Below are 20,203 nucleotides of genomic sequence, written 5' to 3'. Positions count from 1 at the left end.
TTCGAGGCTGGTACGTAGTTTGTCTCCCAGTATATTTCCTATCCAAACTTGGCTTTCGACAACAACCACGCTTTAACATTCCGAGTAGAATTGCCTCTATCCTGTATAAATATATGTTAGCTGAAAAAGCAATGAGTTATTTGTAATTTAAAGGAATTGTCTATAGCTTCGTTTCAAGAAAGAAGCGAATTTTCAGATTCAAAAAGAAGTACTTTCATCAGCTTACATTGGCTACTTATGAGATCAGGTTTCTTCTTTTCTATACCTTTTATTGTGCTTTTTTTTATTTCTAGCATTCAGATCTGTCATTCATTGTCGAATCCCAAGCCTCATAATTCTGCTAATGATTTAATACTGTTATCTTCCCCGAGCTTACCGCAAGATTATGACAATAGACAATCCCTTTCACCGTCTTTAGATGTCTCTAAAAGCTTTGCGGAGGCAAAATTACATAACGTCTTCCTTGTTTCTACCATCGATGGCCTTTTGCACGGCTACGATCGGTCATCTGGCCATAGGTTATGGTCACTCGGAGAGACTGAAAATATTTCCGGTCTTCAAGAAGATGAAGCCATTAAGTTTGGCTTTCCGGTTCTTCCAAGAAACGAGATAAGGCAACTGGCTCCATCATCTCTTAAATCATTATCTGGCGATAAGTCTTTAAGAGCTCCACAAACAGCTTCGTATGTCTCTAGTAATGATACACTATGGTTTGTGGAACCTAAATTAGGGGGAATCTTATATGCTTTTAACACCAAGACTGGTTTGGTTCGACTTCCTCATAGTCTTCGTAATCTGGTCAGTGCATCTCCCGTACGCCTACTGGATAACAACATCTTTGTTGGAAGTAAGAAAACAACATTGTTTACGATAGATGCTTTAAGTGGAAAGGTTCTTTCTCAATATGATTCCAGGGGAAGTGCCCTGACTACTGATTCCGCTACTTCTACCGTTGCATCTTCATATGATGCATCTATTCCAAATCGTTTGCTCAAATTAGAAGACTTAGGAGGCAAAGGAGACGCTGAATTTTTTCAGACGAACACCAATAATAAAGCAGCTGATGATTTGGACATGTTAGATGAAAATCAGCGAGAAGCGCCACGGTCAGGCAAAGCAATTATAGATATTGCCAGAACTGAATATACCGTTAGCATTTATCAGGATTCTTCTCTTCTTTTGGATATTGTTTTTTCTGAATGGAGTCCTAGCAAGAGTGACTTAATTCACAGTTCTTCTTACTCAGCCCCTTTAGATTCCAAATTGGCGTTTCCTAATGCCGATAATAATTTAATCGTTTTAGATTTGAAAAGAAAACGTGTTATTCAAACTGTTAATCTCGCTCTTCCCGCTACTTCCGTCTTCGATGTTGTATCATTTCCAGAAGCATACGGAGATAAATGCGATCGTTCTCCTAATTCATTGTTGCTTCATCAACCAATTGATGTATTTATTCATAATATGTTTCCAAATTTATTTTCAAACGATTCTGAAAGCGTTTATCTTAACACTCTTTCTAATTACAATTGGTACGCTATGTCAACAAAGCAATTTCCTCTTGTTTCTGCAGTTCCAAATGCCGCGTGTTATTTGTACCAGGGATTACATGTACCCATTAGCAGTATCATGGGATTACATCCACTTAAAACTACGGAAATTCCTTTACTTTCTTTACCAACTGATTGTTTCCCTGAATACCATTTAGAGGGAGCAGGATCTGATAAATTGGTTCCTCCCTCTCAAAGTAAAATTCCTTTGTTGGATGCGAGTGACAGTGATTCGGCTTCCAAATCTAAATTGCTCTGGTTCATTTTTCTTGGCATTTCTCTGACAGCTAGCCTCTTAATTTTTGTTTCACGGAAGCAAAATTTTGGAACTAAGGCTGCCGCAGCGGAAACTTCTAATAATGGTATAATAGATGTGACAAAGGCTGGTATAGCTAAACGACGTCGCAGAAACCGAAAAAAGAAAAGGATTAGTGATGAACATGAACGTGGAAACGTGCCAGATGCACTCGACCAAGAAACAGTAATGGTACAAACTGATAATGACAAGGAAACTGACACAGTCGGTAACATAAGGCCTGTTATCCAGAACACTACGAGTGAAAATGCTGACGGCTCTTTGACTATGAATTCTTTAACTATTTTCCCCGAAATACTTGGGTATGGGAGCCATGGTACTATTGTATATCGAGGAAAATACGAAGATAGAGATGTCGCTGTGAAACGTATTCTTTTGGATTTCTATGAGTTGGCTACAAGAGAGATTCAGCTTCTTCAAAAAAGTGACGATCATCCAAACATTGTTCGCTACTATTGCAGACAACAAAGTGATAGATTCCTTTATGTTGTTGTCGAATTAGGTGAATGCACTTTAGCTGATTTGATAGAGCATCCTCTGATTTACCATGATATGGTACAGGGAATAGACAGGATTGGTTTGTTGTACCAAATCGCACTGGGATTGAGACACCTTCACAGCCTAGATTTAGTTCATCGTGATTTGAAGCCGCAGAATATTTTACTCTCCCGAAAGGTTGCAAACAACTCCAATTTCATTATCAAACCTTTAATATCTGATTTTGGATTAAGTAAGAAAGTGAATATCAATCAAAGTACATTTCATACTTCCACTTTTGAGACTGCAGGCTCTTATGGATGGCGTTCTCAGGAGATTCTTCGAGGTTTAATATCAAAAGAAGCCAATGAATTTCGCTGTACGAGTCAAGAAGGGAAGATTCGTCAAGCAAGCCATGCAACTGATATTTTCGCTTTAGGATGTATTTTTTATTTCACTCTTTCCGGTGGCAAACATCCGTTTGGGAATCAATATGAATGCGAATCTAATATACTAAAAGGGGAATTTAATCTTGAGGAACTTGACTTGATGGGTGAATATGGAGCTTTGGCTATTGACTTAATATCTGAGATGATTAGTTTTAGCCCTAAGGACCGTCCATCCATAGAGAGTATAATTAACCATCCGTTTTTCTGGGATTACGCCAAAAAACTCGATTTCTTAATCGACGTATCTGATAGGTTCGAAGTGGAAGAGCGTGATCCCCCTTCGCCCTTGCTTCAGTGTTTAGAGAATAATGCACAATTAGTTGTTGGTGAAAATTGGATGGCCGATTTACACAGCTCACTAATAGACAATCTTGGAAGGTATCGAAAATACGATGGTTCTAAGGTTTTAGATATACTTCGAGTTTTAAGAAATAAGGTGAGTATGAACATTACAAGCGACAGGATATGGATTCTAACTGAAAATATAGAGGCATCACTATCAGGATTTACCAGAGAATGTGCGTGCTATATTGGGAAGCGTTCCTGATGGTTTTACTGCATACTTTACGGAAAAGTTTCCGTCGTTACTTTTGCATTGTTTTCATGTAATTAAAGCAGAGATAATTGATGAACCGCAATTTAAACGTTATTTTCAATGCTAGTTCGGTCATGCCGGGAGACTGACAATTTTTGTTTGTCTGGTTCTCATTTGTTTTTATTTTTTTGTTGTGCTATGGAAAGGAAGTAATCATAATAATTTAGACATAATGTTTTTAGAACTTTTAGAATTAATAGACTTTGAAAATTCGTTTAGGTGTTATAGGTATAGTTTTGAGGAAGATGTAAGCTGATGTTAAAATCGAGCATGTATATTAATCCAGCTTCTGTTTTCGTAAAATTAAAAAAGCAAAAGGGATGCTAGAGATAATTATTACTGCTATTACAGCAACGATGGGTTTAAGACTGCTGGGTAAAAATCCCAATGTTAATGGCTCCAGATCTAAATAAGATGATGAGTATGGTGCCTTAAGACTAAGAAACAGAAGCCGCTTACCAATTTGGATCGGAACAGGAGGTGGATGATTCATGAGAGAATCATCGACAGAATAGAATGAAGCGTAAAGACGCACAAGTGCATGGGTACCATTCCAAGCAAGGTCTATTTCAGAAGGATACTAAAATGTTAGAAGAAAATAGAAAAGTGCGTTCAACGTACTACCGCTGGCCAAGAGGCTCTCAGCTGATACCAGGTATTCTCTTTTAAGCCGCAGGCATGCAATGCAACTCTGGACGCAGATTCGGAAATGCCTTTTTCGGGGTCTATAGGATATGGTTGTAATATTAATGATTGCGACACTGTATCTGGAATCCTAAGTTGACAACTTCCATTCCTGTCGTACACATGTATTGATTTAAAATTAATAATTTCAGTGTTTCCTAAAGTGAGACCGAAAAGGCAAGTCAATAAAGTTATAAAAAGAAAGAAAGAAAAAGCAGTCGACATTTAACAATTCTTTGAATCAAATCAATTCTATGTAAGCTAAGATGAAGTGTGGAGAATCCTGGACAAATAGGAAAAAGTTAGTAGATTCTTGCTGTTTGATGCTTCATTGAAATGATCGATTCTCCTTGATGCTCTCTGGAAATGGAAAATAAAAGATTTAATGAACAGGTGTTTCCTTTTAAGAAGCTTTATAAGATGAAATTCATAAAGGCACCAATATTAAAATGTCGAAACAGAGCACACACGCTTCTTTTATGTTGGGTTCAACACTCACCCTTATAACCATCATTCGCCATGAGTATGGATTTGGAACGAGTCAAGCATTTAAATTATTTGAATGAATTGGGCCAGGTACGAAAGTAAAATGAAGAAAATGTATCGTGCTTACACGTTTCACGACGTAGCGCCAGGATGAACTAGACTTTTGGTTGAAAGAACATTTACACGTTAGTGCTATTTATTGGAGCTGCATGAGCTACTGGATGTTGAATAAGAAAGAAGAATTAAACAAAGAGCAAATTGTTTTGTTCCTGCAATCATGTCTTACAGAGTCAGGTTCGTTGATCACTTTTTTTAGCATTTTTATAGTGATCGTGTACTAATTGAGAATTTTCAGGAGGGTTTGCTTGCTATCCTGGACATGATGATCATATTACCAATACTGTTTATGCTATTCAGGTTTTGTTGATGCTGGATTCACTAGACAGAATCAATAAGGAAAAAGTAGCTTCTTGTACGGATAATCTTTTTTGGTAGATATCTAACCTGCTTTTTAAAAGATATTGTTAGCTTGCAAAATGAAGACGGATCTATGAAAGGTGACCGATGGGGCGAAACCGATGCTCGTTTTCTTTACGCTGGCATTAATTGTTTGGCACTTCTAGGTCGACTAGATATGTTGAACCAGTCAGCCGCAGTCGATTGGATTCTCAAGTGCCGCAACTTTGACGGTGGTTTTGGTCTATGCCCTGGAGCTGAAACACATGCTGCTTATGGTATAATCATTATCTTCAAATTACCTGAAGTTTCTTGTCATATTCTAACTTCTCTTCAGTTTTTACATGTGTAGCTTCTCTTGCTATATTGGAGCAACTAGACAGAATTGACCAAGACTTACTGGGCTGGTGGCTCAGTGAACGACAAACGAAAAATGGAGGGCTGAATGGTCGTCCTGAAAAGCTCCCAGATGTAAGTGTGAAAGCTTTCACTTTTACTTTTCACTCGTTAACTTTTAGACTTGTTATGGATGGTGGGTGTTATCCCCATTGGCGATCATTAAAAAGCTTGAGTGGATAGACAGAAATGACTTAATACGTTTTATTCTAAGTGCTCAAGATCAAGAGACAGGTGGGTTTTCTGATCGTAGAGAAGACGTTCCAGATGTGTATCACACATGCTTTTCCTTAACCGCCTTGTCCTTATTACAATACCCAGATTTGAAACCAGTAGACGCACGATTTTGCCTACCGCTAGAAGTGACGAAAAAATACAACCTCTGATGATGACATTTATTGATTACTACATATAATTAAATTACATATACATAAAACCATGTCCTTCATCATTCAAATATCGGCTTTCTCTCTTGTTTTTTCATGTCTTCAATCTTTCGTAACCGCTTTTCAGTCTTTGCTTTTCCAGATCCTTTTCCATGGAACTGATGAGATAATAAGTATTTGTATGCCTCCTTTGGTCCCAATTCAACTCCAAATTCGTCAACGTAGCGAATGTTCACCTGAGGTTTGTAGTCTTGGAACTGCTCCATTTCAACCTTGGCAATTAGACGATCCCATTTTTCATTCTCTCGTTTGGCATACTGTTCACGCTCTTTTTGAGTCATATGGTTCAATTTTCCACTAGCACGATCTTGCTCTTTCTGAAGCCTTCGTTGTTCTTCAAGCTTCCGTCGTGCACTCTGTTTTTTCGCAAACCATCTGTTATATTCATCTTCTTTGCGAATCTTTTCTTGAGCTTCTGCAGAAACCTTAACGACACCTTTGTTTTTGAGGATATTCAACACCGTGCCAACACCACCAGAAACAAGCGGTTCATCTTCGAGAACGTCAGTTACCTTATCCGTTGTTGACTGGGGTTCAGTATTTTGTACAATGGGTTCCTCTTGTACAGGGATATCATTGCTGGATTCAACATTTGTTGGGATCGTGACAGTATATGGATTCTCAGAAATTTGTTCGCTTTCCTTCTCTTTAAGTGAGACAGAAGACTCTGTATCATTTACTTGCTGAAGAGAATCAACGAAAGAGCGAGTATCATCAATTATCATTCCTCTAGTATCATTCTCATCTTCCTTTTCCTCCTCTTCTACATTGTTTTGGTTTTGAACATGCTCTGCAATTTGTTCAGGTCGTAAGCTCCTTGCCCTTTTTTGAGCAGTTCTTCTTTGTAAAGCCAAAACTTCTTGTAAATCATCATCTTCAACGACTGACTGACTATTCAATCCTTGAATCTTTTTCTTAATATTCTCCTGTTTTTCTTGAGCAGTGAAGGTTGAATTTTGCGCTTCAGATACATTGTCTTCTGTTGTGGTGGTTGACTGAAATTCATCATCATTAAGGTCGTCAAATTTCCGCTTCCTTCTATCTTCTCTAGATCGGTTTTTCTTACTTTTTTTTATCTTGATATCCCGATAGTCTGAAACTTCAGGAATTGAAGAAGTAGTTTCTGAAAGCGAAATTCGAATGCCTCGATTTGGGACCGAACTTTCCTCCTCTCTTGCATCTTTTCCTTGAAATAAAGCATTGTTCTCTCCGATAATAGTTATTCCTTCTGTTCCATCTTTCTTTGGTGCAGAATCGTTATAAACTTCTTCTTCGTCTTCATAAGGCTTATACCCGGCATTCGCCTTTTGTTCTTCTAACTTTTTGGAAAGGGCCTCTTGTTGGGCAATCTCATTGCTTTCTAATAAATCCCCATCATTGCTTTCCAAAATGTCGGAATCGCGAAGCGTTAATGTTAAACCGTTCTCAGAATTCAATTTCTGAAGTTCATGAGCTATGCGCATTCCTTCTAATGAAGTGTCTGGTCCGTTGGGGAGTTCCTTTGTGGGTTTCTTTTTGACTGGCCTCGGTGTTTCTTTGGGTCCAGAGCTTTCGCTCGTGCGCTTCTCTAATGCTTTTGCTCTCATCTTTAGGACCCAAGAGCGAGTATCGTCTGATTGTGCTTCTTCTTCTTCTTCTGTAGCGAGAATATCAGCCAAAGATTTTCCTTGCACGCGACGTCGCTGATCATTCTTTTCTCGTATACTTTGAATTCTAGATGTAAATTCCTGTTGTTTTCTTTCATTGCTCTTTTTCTCTTCTTCTTCCTTCCAATTCTGAAGAGCTATGGCCTCTTGGTCAAGCGAAGAGCCGGCTTGTTCCTTTTTATCCGGTTCACTCGGTCGAGAATCACCTGATACGTCCAAGGGTTTTAAACCTAGTGAAACACGAAGTTTATTCGTCTCTTCTATGGACATTGAATCCGTTGCTCCAACATTAGTAGACATGTTTTTTTTTAAACGTGCAAAGTATTATCAATCACCAATAACAACAAAATAAGTCAATTATATTCTCTAGATCGTTCTAAAAATTGAATAAAATCCAAGAAATACACAAGTATCACCAACAATGGCTACTAATGTTGCATTTGCAGGAAGCTTTTATACATAGCTTCCTTTCTGACATAGACGAAATAGTGAGGTTGAACGCATACCCTTTTTACGATTATGCAGTTCGGTAAATGGGAGCAGAGATGAACAAGCAAAAGAGCGCGTTTTCCCTGTTTACTACCAAATAAGTTGAAGAATTATGTATTCGGTTCTAGGAAGCGGATTAAATCGATTGGGTATGGGAAATGCCAAAGTCCTTCCTTCCTTTTTCCGCTGTGTGAAGAATGTTCGAATGTACACTTCAGAAAGGGAACTTCCAAAGACGCCGACATTGAATTGGCCTACATTCCTCAAACTAAGAAAAAGTCGACGTCGCTTTGAAACTTTTACTTCCATTCCTACAGCTGCGCTTGGCCTTGGAGTGGGGTCCTCATATTTTATGACGCGCGCCGTTGATCCTACTGTAACAATGATGGGATTGGATATGTTTACGATTTATGTCTTAGCTACGATCGCTTCTGGTGCTCTTGGCTGGTTGATAGGACCTTCTATAGGACGACAGGTTTGGACATTGATCAATCGGAAACAAGCAGATCAGATTGCATGCGTATGTGAAAAGATTTTGAGATAAACAGAGGGCCTTTGCTAACGGTCGTTTTATTATAGCGTGAAGAGGAATTCTACAAGCACTTGAAGAAGAATCGTGTAATTCCTTCAATGGAAAGCTATTCCAACCCTATCCCAGGTATGTGCTGTGCTCTCGGTGATAAGAAACGAGATGTATTTGGCTAACGAAATATGTTGACAGATTATTATGGAGAAAAGATTTTCTCGTTGTCGGTATGTATAAAAAGACGAGATGATTCCTTTATCTATAAATGAACTCACTAACAATATCAGGATTATCGCCGTTGGCTTCGTGACCAGAAAGCATACATCCAACGTTCCTTCTTGCGCACTACTCCACGAAAGTAATTCTATGTAGATATGTGGAATCTCGACAAAGTTTCCTTTTAATTCTCCCATCTTATCAAGACAGCTCGGCACATCTGACTTTGAGGTGTGCAGTGCTACATGCTACTTATTTTATTTGATGAATGGAATATTTTTGGTATTTTATCTTTTCTTTTTATGATGAATACAAAAGACATCGATTCCGGTGCGAGTTTGCAAATAAGAGTGGGATTAACCATCAAGTATTTCACTCTTCCCTACGCCATCATTTACGTTTTTAAAATTTCAAACACATAACATGAACTAAATTATGTTAAGGATGAAACTTGCTTGAGCGAAGTTACGACAAGAAATAAGACCTAAAACTGAAAATAATAAACATGGGCTGCTTGCATTTTGTATAACTTGATGGTTTACAGCCTGTTGCTCCAAGGAACTGTTATCGACACAGCAAAGGTTTTACTGCACGTGAAACATACTTTCTATGTTTCTTATATCCTCAGGCCAAGTGTTTTATTTCAGTAACCAAAGTGTTGAAACAAACCAACCTATAACGAATCCTTCTTTGCTGTCTAATCAAAGAAAAAAAGTCTACAAGTAAGAAAAGAAAAGCGATGATACTATTCAAGAAGCGTCGTCTGTAAGTCGTTTCTCGTTCGATTGAATCGATTCACGGAACGTATGAATAGTAAAGTATTTACTAATCGTCACAGAAAAGCTTCCAGCTGAAAGACGAATGATAATTCTCTAATCAAATATATCAAACTCGTTTCTTTAAACCTAATGCTTTCTTTCCATTATGGCTTGATTCTGGCATTTCTTAAATAATGATACTGAGTGCACTGCGTTAAAATACAACACAATCTCCTTACATAAGTGAGCAAATCTACCGAGTTTAATATTTACCATTTACAAAAGTTTACATGCTGTTTTATGACAATTCTTAACTAATTTTAGTGTACAATTGCATTGTTATTAATGACCTCGAAGGCATATGGTGGTAATTCACTGGCATCAGCGCTAGATGAAGAACGACTGGAAGTTCTAAGATGGATGAAAGAAAGGGAGGAGAAGAAGTATCGTGAGCTGGCTCTCGATTACGATCCTATCGTCCGTGATTATTGTTTTGTAAAACCTGGCGAGAAAGGATACCGAATAGAGTCAGCAGATATGACTTCTTTACCTCATTATAAGAATCCTCCTATATCAGACGAATACAAGAAGAAAAAGGAGAAAAAGGAGAAAAAAGAAAAAGAAGATGAGAAAAAAAGAAATATTTCTTTTCAGACTTCGAATCCGCTCGCCATGTCAAGTAACAAAGTGTCTGATGTGTTGGCATCTTCATTATTTTCTACTGAGTCTCCTCCGAGTACTTCTCATAAACGACATTCTTTGTCTAGTATTACCTCCAAGTCATCTTCACCAGAACAGACATTTGCTGCTCTGCATCCTTATGGTGAATCGCATTTAAAGAAACCCTCCGAACCGACACATCAGCGAAGAGCTTCTTTTGGCAGTATACCTTCAACTTCTTCTTCTGTACAGAGACCTTCTATAAGTACAACAATAACGAAATCTTCTCAAAAGGAGGCACAGAAAGCATCTGGGAAATCCAGGACTACTCCAAGCTCTCCAGTAACGAAACCTTTCACGTCACCAGATGAAACATCTCCGGCGAAACCGGATATTCCCCACTTTGTTGTTTCTCCTCCTCCTGTCTCTTCAACTTCTGGCACATCCAAGACCGCCAAGGATGGGATCCATTCTCCGGCGAAATCAGATGATGCACTTGATGAAAATGACGAACCTCTCCATTTAACTCGCTCTCTACCTTCCTCCTCTTCATCTTCAGAAGACGAAGACGAAGATGGCTTTTCATCGCATTCGGATGTTGAAGGGCTACCAAGTCCAAACAAACCTTTTATATCTTTTGACGACTCTCCGAAAGTTTCTCAACCTTTAATTAACAAAAGTGGTAAAGCCAGTAAAAGAAGTCGCCTCAAGAAACTGGTTGGTGCTCCCCTATCTAAAAGGAAATCACTTTTTGATGATGATTCGAATATGAAAGGTGATAGTAATGTCCTACGACGATCTCGTTCCAATCCTGGCCTTTCTTCTTCAAATGAGGTCAAGTCCGAACCTGTTCGTCCAAATACGAATTTTGTATCTACACATGTCGATAATTGGTATGGTTCTGACCAAGAAGAAATTGAACAAGACCTTCGTACTGCCAAAAGTCTAGATGTGAATGTCGGTCCAACACGATGGATTCCTAATGCCAGTCGAACAATCCGACGGATTCGTAGAGGAAATTTCCAAAGCGCTGCCAGTAACTCAAAAAGAAATAGTACCTACTTTCTTACATTAGATTTATCATCAGAAAGTTTATATGCTGCTGAATGGGCCGCAGGTGTTCTCTTAAGAAACGGTGATACTCTTATTATAGTCGATGTGATTGAATGTGATGATCCGAAATTAGAGATGGAGCATATGGAATCTTCACAGATGGAAACTTTAGAAAAAATTACAAAGTACATTTTAAAATTGCTTAGTAAAACTGTTCTCGAAATAGAAGTGAACATTGAAGTTATTCATCACGAGAAAGCCAAACACTTAATTGTGGAAATGGTATGTTTATTGCTTTTTCGTCACTTTTTTTTGTCATATTAACTGATTATAGATTGACTATGTCGAGCCGACTTTGGTTGTTATGGGCAGTCGTGGACGCAGTCATTTAAAAGGTGTGTTGCTTGGTTCTTTCAGTAACTACTTGGTTAACAAGGTACGGAATATTTTTTAGAAAACTAGAATGGTACTAACAAATTTTAGTCGAGTGTGCCGGTAATGGTTGCTCGTAAACGACTGAGAAAAAATAAGCATCGGTTTGAACGTTCAGACCGCCTTGCCAATAATCTTGCTGATGCTATTGTAGATGAAGTCGGTCGCTAGTTTTTGCAAAGGTTATGGATATTTATGTTATTTGATGCTTCGGGATTACATAATGCTGTTTTAGTTAAAGCAACGATTTTTATGAATGGTTTTCTGCATATATATACCTATTACTTTATTGAAGTACTGATGAATGAAATTTTGCTGGGAACATACGCATATATCTGTGAATTGTCGTTTGTTTGGAATTTATCGTTTTATGATACTCGAACGGAGGCAGTTAGCTAATAGTTGAATGATTATGTTTCATATAAGGCTTCTTTAATTTTTATCTTATTTTTAACGGTGTATCGTTTCTTTGCCTTCATGTTTTAGAGTAAAGTGGTCGTTGACTTTAGTTTTCGTTTTGATCTTCGTTTGTTGTAATTGTAACTTCATGCTTCTCAGTTTGCGGAATTCGTCTTTTCTATTTATCTTTCTTTATATCAGGATTAGTATAGCTTCACGATACCATTTTGATACCCTTATCAATTTATATAGGTGTTGTAGGAAATGGGTGTTTCCCGTACTTATGAGAGCAGGTAAAATATTCCTTTTGTAAATTTCAGCTTTATTGAAGAAGTTACTATGAGCAAGGAAAGGAATTGAAATTCGTAATGTCAAATAAAATATTATATTTAATGAACTAAGTTATTCATAAAATAGGCCATAGCTATTCGAACATAGTCATCATCGTTAATCATTATAAAGAATGTACGCAGGTAAACACTTGTAATATTGGAAATCATAAATGTGTTTAAATAGTAAGTGGGAATCATAAATAGTTGAAGAAGTAGCAAGGCAAAAGGAAGCATTTAAATCCTTAATTCTTCTTACGGTGATCCGGAGTCTTTATTTCCCGATTTAAGATTTCTGGAGGCCATCATTTGTTCCACAGCCTTTCTTATAGGAGCAGGTGCATCCTTTAGCAACTCTGGGTGTTTCATTATTACCTCTTCAACGGGAACACCCTCCTCTGCGGCAGATTTGACCTTAACGTTTCCCATCAAGTTATTTAGCATATCTTCTTCCTCATCGACAGAAGGGACCGCAAACTCTTGATCTCTCGAAGACTTCTTCACCTTTGAGGTGAATGCACGAATGGCTATGTCCCTATTTCTAGAAGCAAAAACAGATGATTGCACTGGAAATCTATAAGACGCTTTTACCATCGGAAGAATAGCTCTCTTAAACATATTAGTTAGCAAGAGTTTAGCAAGAAAATCTTCCTTCCTGTATTTTGAGTATAGGTAGTTTGCAGACAAAGCAGTCTTTATGAACAGTTCCTTTATATTATAATTAACGTCATTATGACTTTTACTCGCTTATTTTAAGCTTTATTTAAGCGAGTATTTTTTTCTTCGCAATTATCAGAAGTATAACTGGATAACTAACTGTATGTCAATTACATTGTATCTTTCCTTGAAAGAGTATTGATTAAAGAGTTTCCTGTTTACTTTTATATTGGTACAATGAAGACGAAACGAAAAAAAAAATTTCATAAATATAAACTTCATCAACATCATGTCTTACCTAGTTAACCATAGATGGAGACGAAAAAAGTTCATTAATAATAATAACAAACAAAATGGCATTTAGCTGAATCCGAAACCACCTCCAGAACGAACAGCTACTATTAGTTTCCTGAAAACGTGTCAGTAAGAGCCCCTTTACAAAATATTAAATTACTTACTCTTTTAATGTCTTTTTAGATGTATACACAGGTAACTTCAACAAGTTAACACACGTGCTAAAACAATGTTAGCAAACAGTAAGAATCAGAATAGTGGAAAAGCTAAAAACTTACCTTGCAGTAGGCAGTCTAGATTCATCTTCGCCATTCGTCCGGATACAAAAAGATGGCATAAGTGCTTTGAAACCTAAAATTGGTGGCCTTGCAACGCTCGTGACAAACTTTACAAAATTACGCTTATCTTCTTCATCAAGTTCTCGAAGCACTTCCCAAAACAGTTGAATAGTAGGAGAGTTTAATTCATAACCACCAGCATAAACTGTGTGTTTTTTCAAATCACTCACGTCGATGGGTACTGGATCTCCGCCTACTAAAACTTGAATCTCGTTCTCATGGAACATGGCCAGCCAGTGAGGATCAATGATTTGAGTAAAACCATTTGTAAATGCCCGGCATTGTTTAGATAAGCGTGCATTCAAATAATAATTAGAGATTAGATGAATATATTGCAATCGGTTGTCATTTGTCACGGCCACATTTCCCCCATTGGGAATTAATTCAATGACATTGCGAACACCAAATTCTTCATGGACAACTGTAAAGTTGAGAGCCAAGTCATTTTCTACATCGCCATCATAATGTTTAAGAAATATCAATCCCTCATACAGATTGTTATCCAAACTTGTCAAATCATCAAAATAACTAGGATGTCCTAGCCATTTTGATACAAAGAAAGGAGCAAACGCGGCATCTATTTGTATTCCTTCATATATACACTTGCCGATCAGCATTCCTAAAAATTCATAACAACGTAATCGCTCAACTACAATAGACGGTTAGTATTTCATGCAACCTCATAACGCTAACTTACTATCTTGTGCATATGCATGAGTGTTAGGATAGAGTAGATGTGCCTTCGTTTCGCTAAATAAACCATAATTTATATCAAAAACAGTTTTGCATATACTAGAACCATTAGTACCGGAAACTTCAAACGTAGGTATAGTTTACTCACCTTGTCAAAAATTCTTTTGTCAAACCACCGCCGTCAATTCCTTCCTCTACCACACCATGCTCATCCACAAACGTGATTCGGATGGATCCTTTGAACATTTTTCCTAGATTGTAAAATGCATCGAAACCATCATCAAAAATTCGATTTCGACGAATAACCGCATGTTTTAAATGACCAAATGGTTGTATAAAACCATTTGCTTGCTTATCCATTGTAATAAGTTGCTGAAGTAGATGAATACGAAAACGAAATGGTAAGAAAAAGGAGCAGTTATTCAAAATGTTCAGTTTTGGTCTTGATTCATTATAATTATCGACTTTCATACCTGTAGATAAGTCAATATCCATAGTGGAAGCAGACTGTGCCTCTTGCAGTGCTCCCGTTTCAAATTCATTCAAGTTGAAATATTCTTCCATCAAAAAGAAATCTTCATGTAGATATGGTTTTCGATAATTAATTCGGAACAATCGTTGAAGAAGAGATGTTGAAGAAACCCTAAGCTGAGTTATATCAACCAGTGAATTGTCGTTTACTTCTTTGGATGCGTAAACATCCCAATACAATCCCAAAACAAGATTTTTTAGAAGGATACATAATTTGTCCCGTGTATTATACAATGGATTATGCTGGACGCTATGAAACTCTTCGTCAACCATTGTAAACAACATGCGAGAGTAAACGTCAAGTAGCAATTGAAGTTGATACCAATAACCGGAGTTAGTTTGCATAATACTGTTGACATCGACTTTCCTCGAGAATAAGTGATATATGGGAGACTCGGTAAAGATATCCCAGGAATATTGTACAAATGAGCTGTTCGGTTCTACACGTACATGGTCAATTAAGGATACGTACATTAATGTGGAAGTGCGATTTGAAGGAAATAGCTTTAACATAGACGAGAAAAAATGGGAAACGTTCAATATTGTAGAACTCGTAATCTCAGTAAAGACCTTGGTTATAAAGTTGGATGATAAAGCTTCAGCAAAAGCACGTTGAGTACTCAAATTTTGAGAGGTTAGTAATTTGTTAAATTGCTTAGCAACAACTTGTACGTGAGCATAGTAGTCTTGAACAAACGAAAATTCGTCATCCTCATCCTCTTCCAAGTCTACGGGAGCATTAAAGCGATTGATGACAGAGTTTTCAGAATGAGTATATAGGGCATCCAAAGCTAACGAGCAAAAACACCATAACGTTGAAGATTGAACTTCTACATGCAATAAATGGAGACATGCGCCTGCCAGACAGAATAATTTTGAGGTTTCTAAACTTGTTAGAGAAGACATGATATCCGCTTCTTTGGCGAAAGACAAAGAAGGAAATATTTTCGAAACAACCAAGTTGGATGAAATGATATCAAGCAAAGACTCATAGGAATCACGCGTAAAAACATGAAAAATAAAAAGTTGCTGAACTTCATTGAAGGTATCTTTTGTATCGTCAAGAGGACTTAAAAGAGAAAAGGAAAATGCACTCCTAAACATGGAAAATTCTTGTTGAAGGTGAGAATATTCGTAAAAGGTCATTAAACAATCATAGTAAATAGGAATTTCATAAACCTCAAGAAAGACAGAGAAATAGCCTAAAGCTTCTAAAAACGGGTATAAATCTGCATACTGCCTTTCTTCCTTAATAATTGGAAGCGCCTTGCTAAATGACTTTAAACAAAGGGTAGTAAACCGCTTCCACACCCAAGGAAAGCTGAGAGAAGAAAGTTCAGATTTAATTGAATAGAAATTTGATAATTCTGCTTCCTTGATCTTTTCATCTGACCCGCCTGATTTACTTTTGGAAGACGTCAAATCTTTAGGGGAAAATTCACTATGCAAAAAATCAAGCAATGCGCTGATTACGTTCTGTAAAGCTCCAAATTCCAGTTGAGGATCTGCAAAAATAACAAACTTCTGTATACATTCACTCAATTTGTCCCAGTCAGATACGTTAAGCTGATGAGCACCAACCGGTAAATAATTTTCGTACCATTGTGAGCGAAATTCGTTTTTTATTCGTTCTCTGCAAAGAACTCCACGAGAAAGAGATTGCAACTGAATAGACACAAACTCTGTTTTTCGTCTTTCCTCTCGATTTTTTCGTTCAATCGCAGCTTTTCTAACCAACTCACCACGATCATTCGTCGTGCGTTTTCCGCCTAAATTGACGTTTCTTTTGGCTTTGAATGCTCCTTCAAAACTCAATGGCATTGAAAAAAGTGTAGACTTAATGATTCTGTTTCAATTTCTAAGAAAAGGCACCAAATATACAATCAAGTAGGCTATTTTCAGAATAACCACTAAATCTTTTTTGTTTATAGTCCAAATAAATTATACACTCAATGCTTTTACTGCAAAAACCGTTTGAACCTGAAATATGTGGAGGTTTTCTGGTTTTTTGGTATGTGAGGCGGAAATATTAATACTTGGTCTGTCGAAGTAAACGTTTATTTTTAAACGATGCAAAAGTCAGCTTACTAATGATATCTGAAAATATATAAAACAAACAAAACGAAATTTAGTATTGTAATCTATTTGAAAATATCGAAAGCCACCTTTTTCATTAACTCCTTCATGAAGCATTCTGCTTTGCCCTGTAAGAATACTTGCCTTCCCTACTGAGACTTTTCTATACCATTCTGGAAAAGAAAATGGAGTATTTGTTCAGAAAATTAGAAAGCTAATTTCTTACCTCGATCGTTTGCAAAGTACTATTCATGAAGCTGGCATTATAATAGCAACTCAACTGTTTCTGACTTAACAGCTTCTTTTGATTGAATCTATGGATTTTCCTTACATATTATGCTCCAGTCATAAACTTCTTAGGTGAAAGGACTGTCAAATTTCGAGGCAGCATGTCCCTGAAGACTTTAAAATCTGTGTTGATGAAATGAGGCAAGACAGAATGAGTCGTCCGTCCTTTTCCACGTACTGATACTACGACATAAGCATTATGAAACATCTTCGATGTCCTTGATGAGATGTAACGCTTAATTTTACTTTTCAGGTTGCCAGAAATAGCTGTCAGATCATCTAGTCACTTATTAAGCTGTACTTGATTTAAACACTTTTAAATGTGATTAAAGCTTGTGATGAACTGAAATCATGATTTTGAAGCATAAAAAGAAACAAAGCTTTCAGCGTATTTTGGCAATGAATAGGCATATCAACTCGATCAACTATAATATACGTAATGAATAGAAAAAGTTTATCATCCAACTACATGACCATACCATAACTAATTTTTATAAAAGTTTATTGTATTATCAAACCGGATTCTGCATTTAAAAAAGCTTTCACGGGAATCTCAAATCATTCACCGCACATATGTAAAATGCAAAACAATGTCCCTGTTAACGAATAAAACACCCAACGTTAAGATAAAGATTATACTAAATTCCTATAGGTTTCTAACCTGAAGATCACTTCTTACAAAGTATAAGATCCATTAACCAAACTACTTTATTGCTCATCAGCAGCAGGCTCTTGATCGGCAAATTCGCGTAAAACATTGAGAGCCTCATCAATACGCTCGTTAAGAGCGGCATCTTCATCAAGAAGTTCCAATAACTCAGAATCTTGCATTTCTAAAAGCATACCAGTGATTTTACCAGCGAGTTTCTCTTCACGCATGAAGATCTTGGGGTAGAGGAGCTCACCAAGAACTTGCTTTCTGTTTTCCTCGGGAACAGCAGCTAAGTCAGCAGCAGTAAATCTTTCAGGCATACCAGGAACAGCGGCAGACTCATCAGGGCCGGGCTGAGGAACACCAGTAGGCATCATCATGGGACGACCTTGAGCGGGAACGGGAGCAGGTCCACGAGGGCTCATGCCAGGGTAGCCAGGAGCGACACCGGCAGGGAATTGAGGAGGCATTCCGGGATACATAGGCATAGGGCCATTGTGACCAGGAACCATGGGCATACCACGTCCATTAACAGCAGCAGGGATGGGGTAACCGCCAGGTCCATAGATAAGAGGACCACCGCCATATTGAACGGCAGGAATACCAGCGGCAGCAGCAACTTGCTGTTGAAGACGGAATTGATTGCGAGCTTGAATTTGAGCTTCTAATTGGGTACGACGGACCTCCTTACGTTGAGCAAGGGCAACGTACAAAGGCTTGCCGGCGAGCATACGCTGATTCATTTCAGTGACGGCTTTGTTAGCCTCCTCAGGAGTAGTGTAGCAAACGAAACCAAAACCCTTAGACTTGCCTTGCTCATCAGTCATTACCTTGGCGGAAGTGATGGTACCGAAAGCAGAAAATTCAGTCTTAAGACGCTCGTCATCAACTTCGTCTTGCAAGTTCTTGACGAAAAGATTGACGCCTTGGTACTTGTTCATCTTCTCCATTTTAATTTGCTCATAACGTCTACGGAGTTCTTCTTCACGTTCATGCTTCTTTTGTGCGCGGCCAACATAAAGCTTTTTACCATTAATTTCCTTGTCGTTGAGTTCATCGACAGCCTTTTCAGCGGCTTCGTGGGAAGAGAAGTTGACGAAGCCAAAACCACGAGGCTTGTCATTTTGGTCCTTGACCAAAGAAAGAGAAGTGATTTCACCAAAGGGGGTAAATAGATCACTAAACTCTTGTTCGGTAACTTCGGTATCAAGGTTCTTGACGTAAACATTGGTGAAGTTGGCCTTCATTTGCTCAAACTTGGATTGACGTTCACGACGGCTAACGTGATGACCAACGTAAACCTTCTTGTCGTTCAAAAGCATGCCATTGACGTGCTCAATAGCAGCGTTAGCGGATTCGACAGTGTCAAAATGGACAAATCCGTAACCCTTGGAGTTGCTCAACTCATCGACAGCAACCTTGCAGGACAAAATCTTGCCGAAAGCAGAGAAAGTGTCGTGCAAAGCCTTGTTGTCGATAGCAGGGTCCAAGTTCTTAATGAAAACGTTGCCAGTACCCATCTTACGCAAAGAAGGGTCACGCTGAGACCACATGATACGGCAAGGACGGCCCTTAATCAAAGTGTAGTTAAGTTCGTCCAAAGCCTTGGAGCCATCTTCCATGTTGTGGAAGTTGACATAAGCATAGCCCAAAGAGCGACGAGTAACGGCGTCACGGCAAACACGAATACTTGCTACGGGTCCAATACTGTTGAAGAGCTCGAAAAGCATAGCTTCAGTCACACTGGGGTCAAGTTCACCAACATACAAGGAAGCGCTAGAGGGAGCAGTAGTAGAGGGGTTAGCTAAAGAGCTGGTAGTGGTAGCTGGGGTAGCAGCACCGGAAACATCAGCAGAAGCAGATTCTTCGGCGGGCTTTTGGGTTTCAGCTTCGCCAGCACCAGATTCCTGTTGGTTGGGAGTCTCAACAGAGGTAGTGGGCTTAACTTCGCTCTCAGTAGCGACATCAGCTTGCTTATTCAGATCCGTAAGAGCCATGGCGTTTTCAATATTTTAACTTGGTTTTTATTGTATTTTTCCAAATTTTTTTATATTATAGGATTTGTGGTTTGCGAAGGAAGAAATATGTGGTGGGCGAAAATTTAAATGCAACACTAAACTCCGTTATACGATTGGACTGTTAAAAAGGGAAAGCCGAGAAATTCACTACAACGGCATTGCACAGGCAAAAAAAAAAAAAAAATAAATAAGAATAAAGAAAAAGAAAAAGAAAAAGAAAAAAAAAGTAAAAAAATAAAAAATAAAAATAAAAGTAAAACGTAAAAACGTTTAAAACTTTAAAAACTTAAAAAAAG

General features: G+C 38.0%; 9 protein-coding genes across 9 annotated transcripts; 4 read left to right on the top strand and 5 right to left on the bottom strand.

Annotated features, from left to right (window-relative positions):
* Positions 1-24: 24 nt before the first annotated feature.
* SPOG_04905 (IRE protein kinase Ire1) lies at positions 25-3,618 on the top strand. The gene is made up of 2 exons (XM_013169093.1): positions 25-3,225; positions 3,278-3,618. The coding sequence occupies exons 1-2, from the start codon at positions 238-240 to the stop codon at positions 3,449-3,451; spliced, it is 3,162 nt and encodes a 1,053-aa protein (XP_013024547.1). The 5' UTR covers positions 25-237; the 3' UTR covers positions 3,452-3,618.
* On the bottom strand, positions 3,451-4,704 carry SPOG_04906 (uncharacterized protein). Its single transcript, XM_013169094.1, has 3 exons — positions 4,006-4,704; positions 3,844-3,964; positions 3,451-3,789 (listed from the first exon to the last, which is right to left on the bottom strand). The coding sequence occupies exons 1-3, from the start codon at positions 4,291-4,293 to the stop codon at positions 3,662-3,664; spliced, it is 537 nt and encodes a 178-aa protein (XP_013024548.1). The 5' UTR covers positions 4,294-4,704; the 3' UTR covers positions 3,451-3,661.
* Positions 4,563-7,923, top strand: SPOG_04907 (geranylgeranyltransferase II beta subunit Ptb1). The gene is made up of 6 exons (XM_013169095.1): positions 4,563-4,644; positions 4,698-4,848; positions 4,910-5,026; positions 5,073-5,288; positions 5,348-5,481; positions 5,529-7,923. Exons 1-6 carry the CDS (start codon positions 4,588-4,590, stop codon positions 5,790-5,792), a joined length of 939 nt encoding a protein of 312 aa, XP_013024549.1. The 5' UTR covers positions 4,563-4,587; the 3' UTR covers positions 5,793-7,923.
* Positions 4,991-7,932, bottom strand: SPOG_04908 (U4/U6 X U5 tri-snRNP complex subunit Snu66). Its single transcript, XM_013169096.1, has one exon. It carries the CDS (start codon positions 7,796-7,798, stop codon positions 5,855-5,857), a length of 1,944 nt encoding a protein of 647 aa, XP_013024550.1. The 5' UTR covers positions 7,799-7,932; the 3' UTR covers positions 4,991-5,854.
* A 167-nt stretch (positions 7,933-8,099) lies between these two features.
* Positions 8,100-8,875, top strand: SPOG_04909 (TIM23 translocase complex-associated motor subunit Pam17; the record flags this gene model as incomplete). Its single annotated transcript, XM_013169097.1, has 4 exons — positions 8,100-8,507; positions 8,567-8,645; positions 8,709-8,740; positions 8,801-8,875. 4 exons carry the CDS (start codon positions 8,100-8,102, stop codon positions 8,873-8,875), a joined length of 594 nt encoding a protein of 197 aa, XP_013024551.1.
* A 946-nt stretch (positions 8,876-9,821) lies between these two features.
* SPOG_04910 (usp family protein) lies at positions 9,822-12,093 on the top strand. Its single transcript, XM_013169098.1, has 3 exons — positions 9,822-11,482; positions 11,535-11,636; positions 11,684-12,093. The coding sequence occupies exons 1-3, from the start codon at positions 9,833-9,835 to the stop codon at positions 11,801-11,803; spliced, it is 1,872 nt and encodes a 623-aa protein (XP_013024552.1). The 5' UTR covers positions 9,822-9,832; the 3' UTR covers positions 11,804-12,093.
* Positions 12,094-12,425: 332 nt separating this feature from the next.
* On the bottom strand, positions 12,426-13,144 carry SPOG_04911 (uncharacterized protein). Its single transcript, XM_013169099.1, has one exon. The coding sequence runs from the start codon at positions 12,976-12,978 to the stop codon at positions 12,616-12,618; it is 363 nt and encodes a 120-aa protein (XP_013024553.1). The 5' UTR covers positions 12,979-13,144; the 3' UTR covers positions 12,426-12,615.
* A 107-nt stretch (positions 13,145-13,251) lies between these two features.
* Positions 13,252-16,912, bottom strand: SPOG_04912 (ubiquitin-protein ligase E3). The gene is made up of 5 exons (XM_013169100.1): positions 14,491-16,912; positions 14,347-14,441; positions 13,590-14,298; positions 13,476-13,532; positions 13,252-13,426 (listed from the first exon to the last, which is right to left on the bottom strand). Exons 1-5 carry the CDS (start codon positions 16,692-16,694, stop codon positions 13,378-13,380), a joined length of 3,114 nt encoding a protein of 1,037 aa, XP_013024554.1. The 5' UTR covers positions 16,695-16,912; the 3' UTR covers positions 13,252-13,377.
* Positions 16,913-17,007: 95 nt separating this feature from the next.
* Positions 17,008-19,984, bottom strand: SPOG_04913 (mRNA export shuttling protein). Its single transcript, XM_013169101.1, has one exon. It carries the CDS (start codon positions 19,884-19,886, stop codon positions 17,946-17,948), a length of 1,941 nt encoding a protein of 646 aa, XP_013024555.1. The 5' UTR covers positions 19,887-19,984; the 3' UTR covers positions 17,008-17,945.
* Between the last annotated feature and the right edge of the window lie 219 nt (positions 19,985-20,203).

The sequence above is a fragment of the Schizosaccharomyces cryophilus genome, assembly GCF_000004155.1.
Source record: "Schizosaccharomyces cryophilus OY26 unplaced genomic scaffold supercont4.5, whole genome shotgun sequence".
NCBI lineage: Eukaryota > Fungi > Ascomycota > Schizosaccharomycetes > Schizosaccharomycetales > Schizosaccharomycetaceae > Schizosaccharomyces > Schizosaccharomyces cryophilus.
The sequence above is the reverse complement of the archived record's forward strand: the minus strand, read 5'-3'. Positions and strand labels throughout refer to the sequence as shown.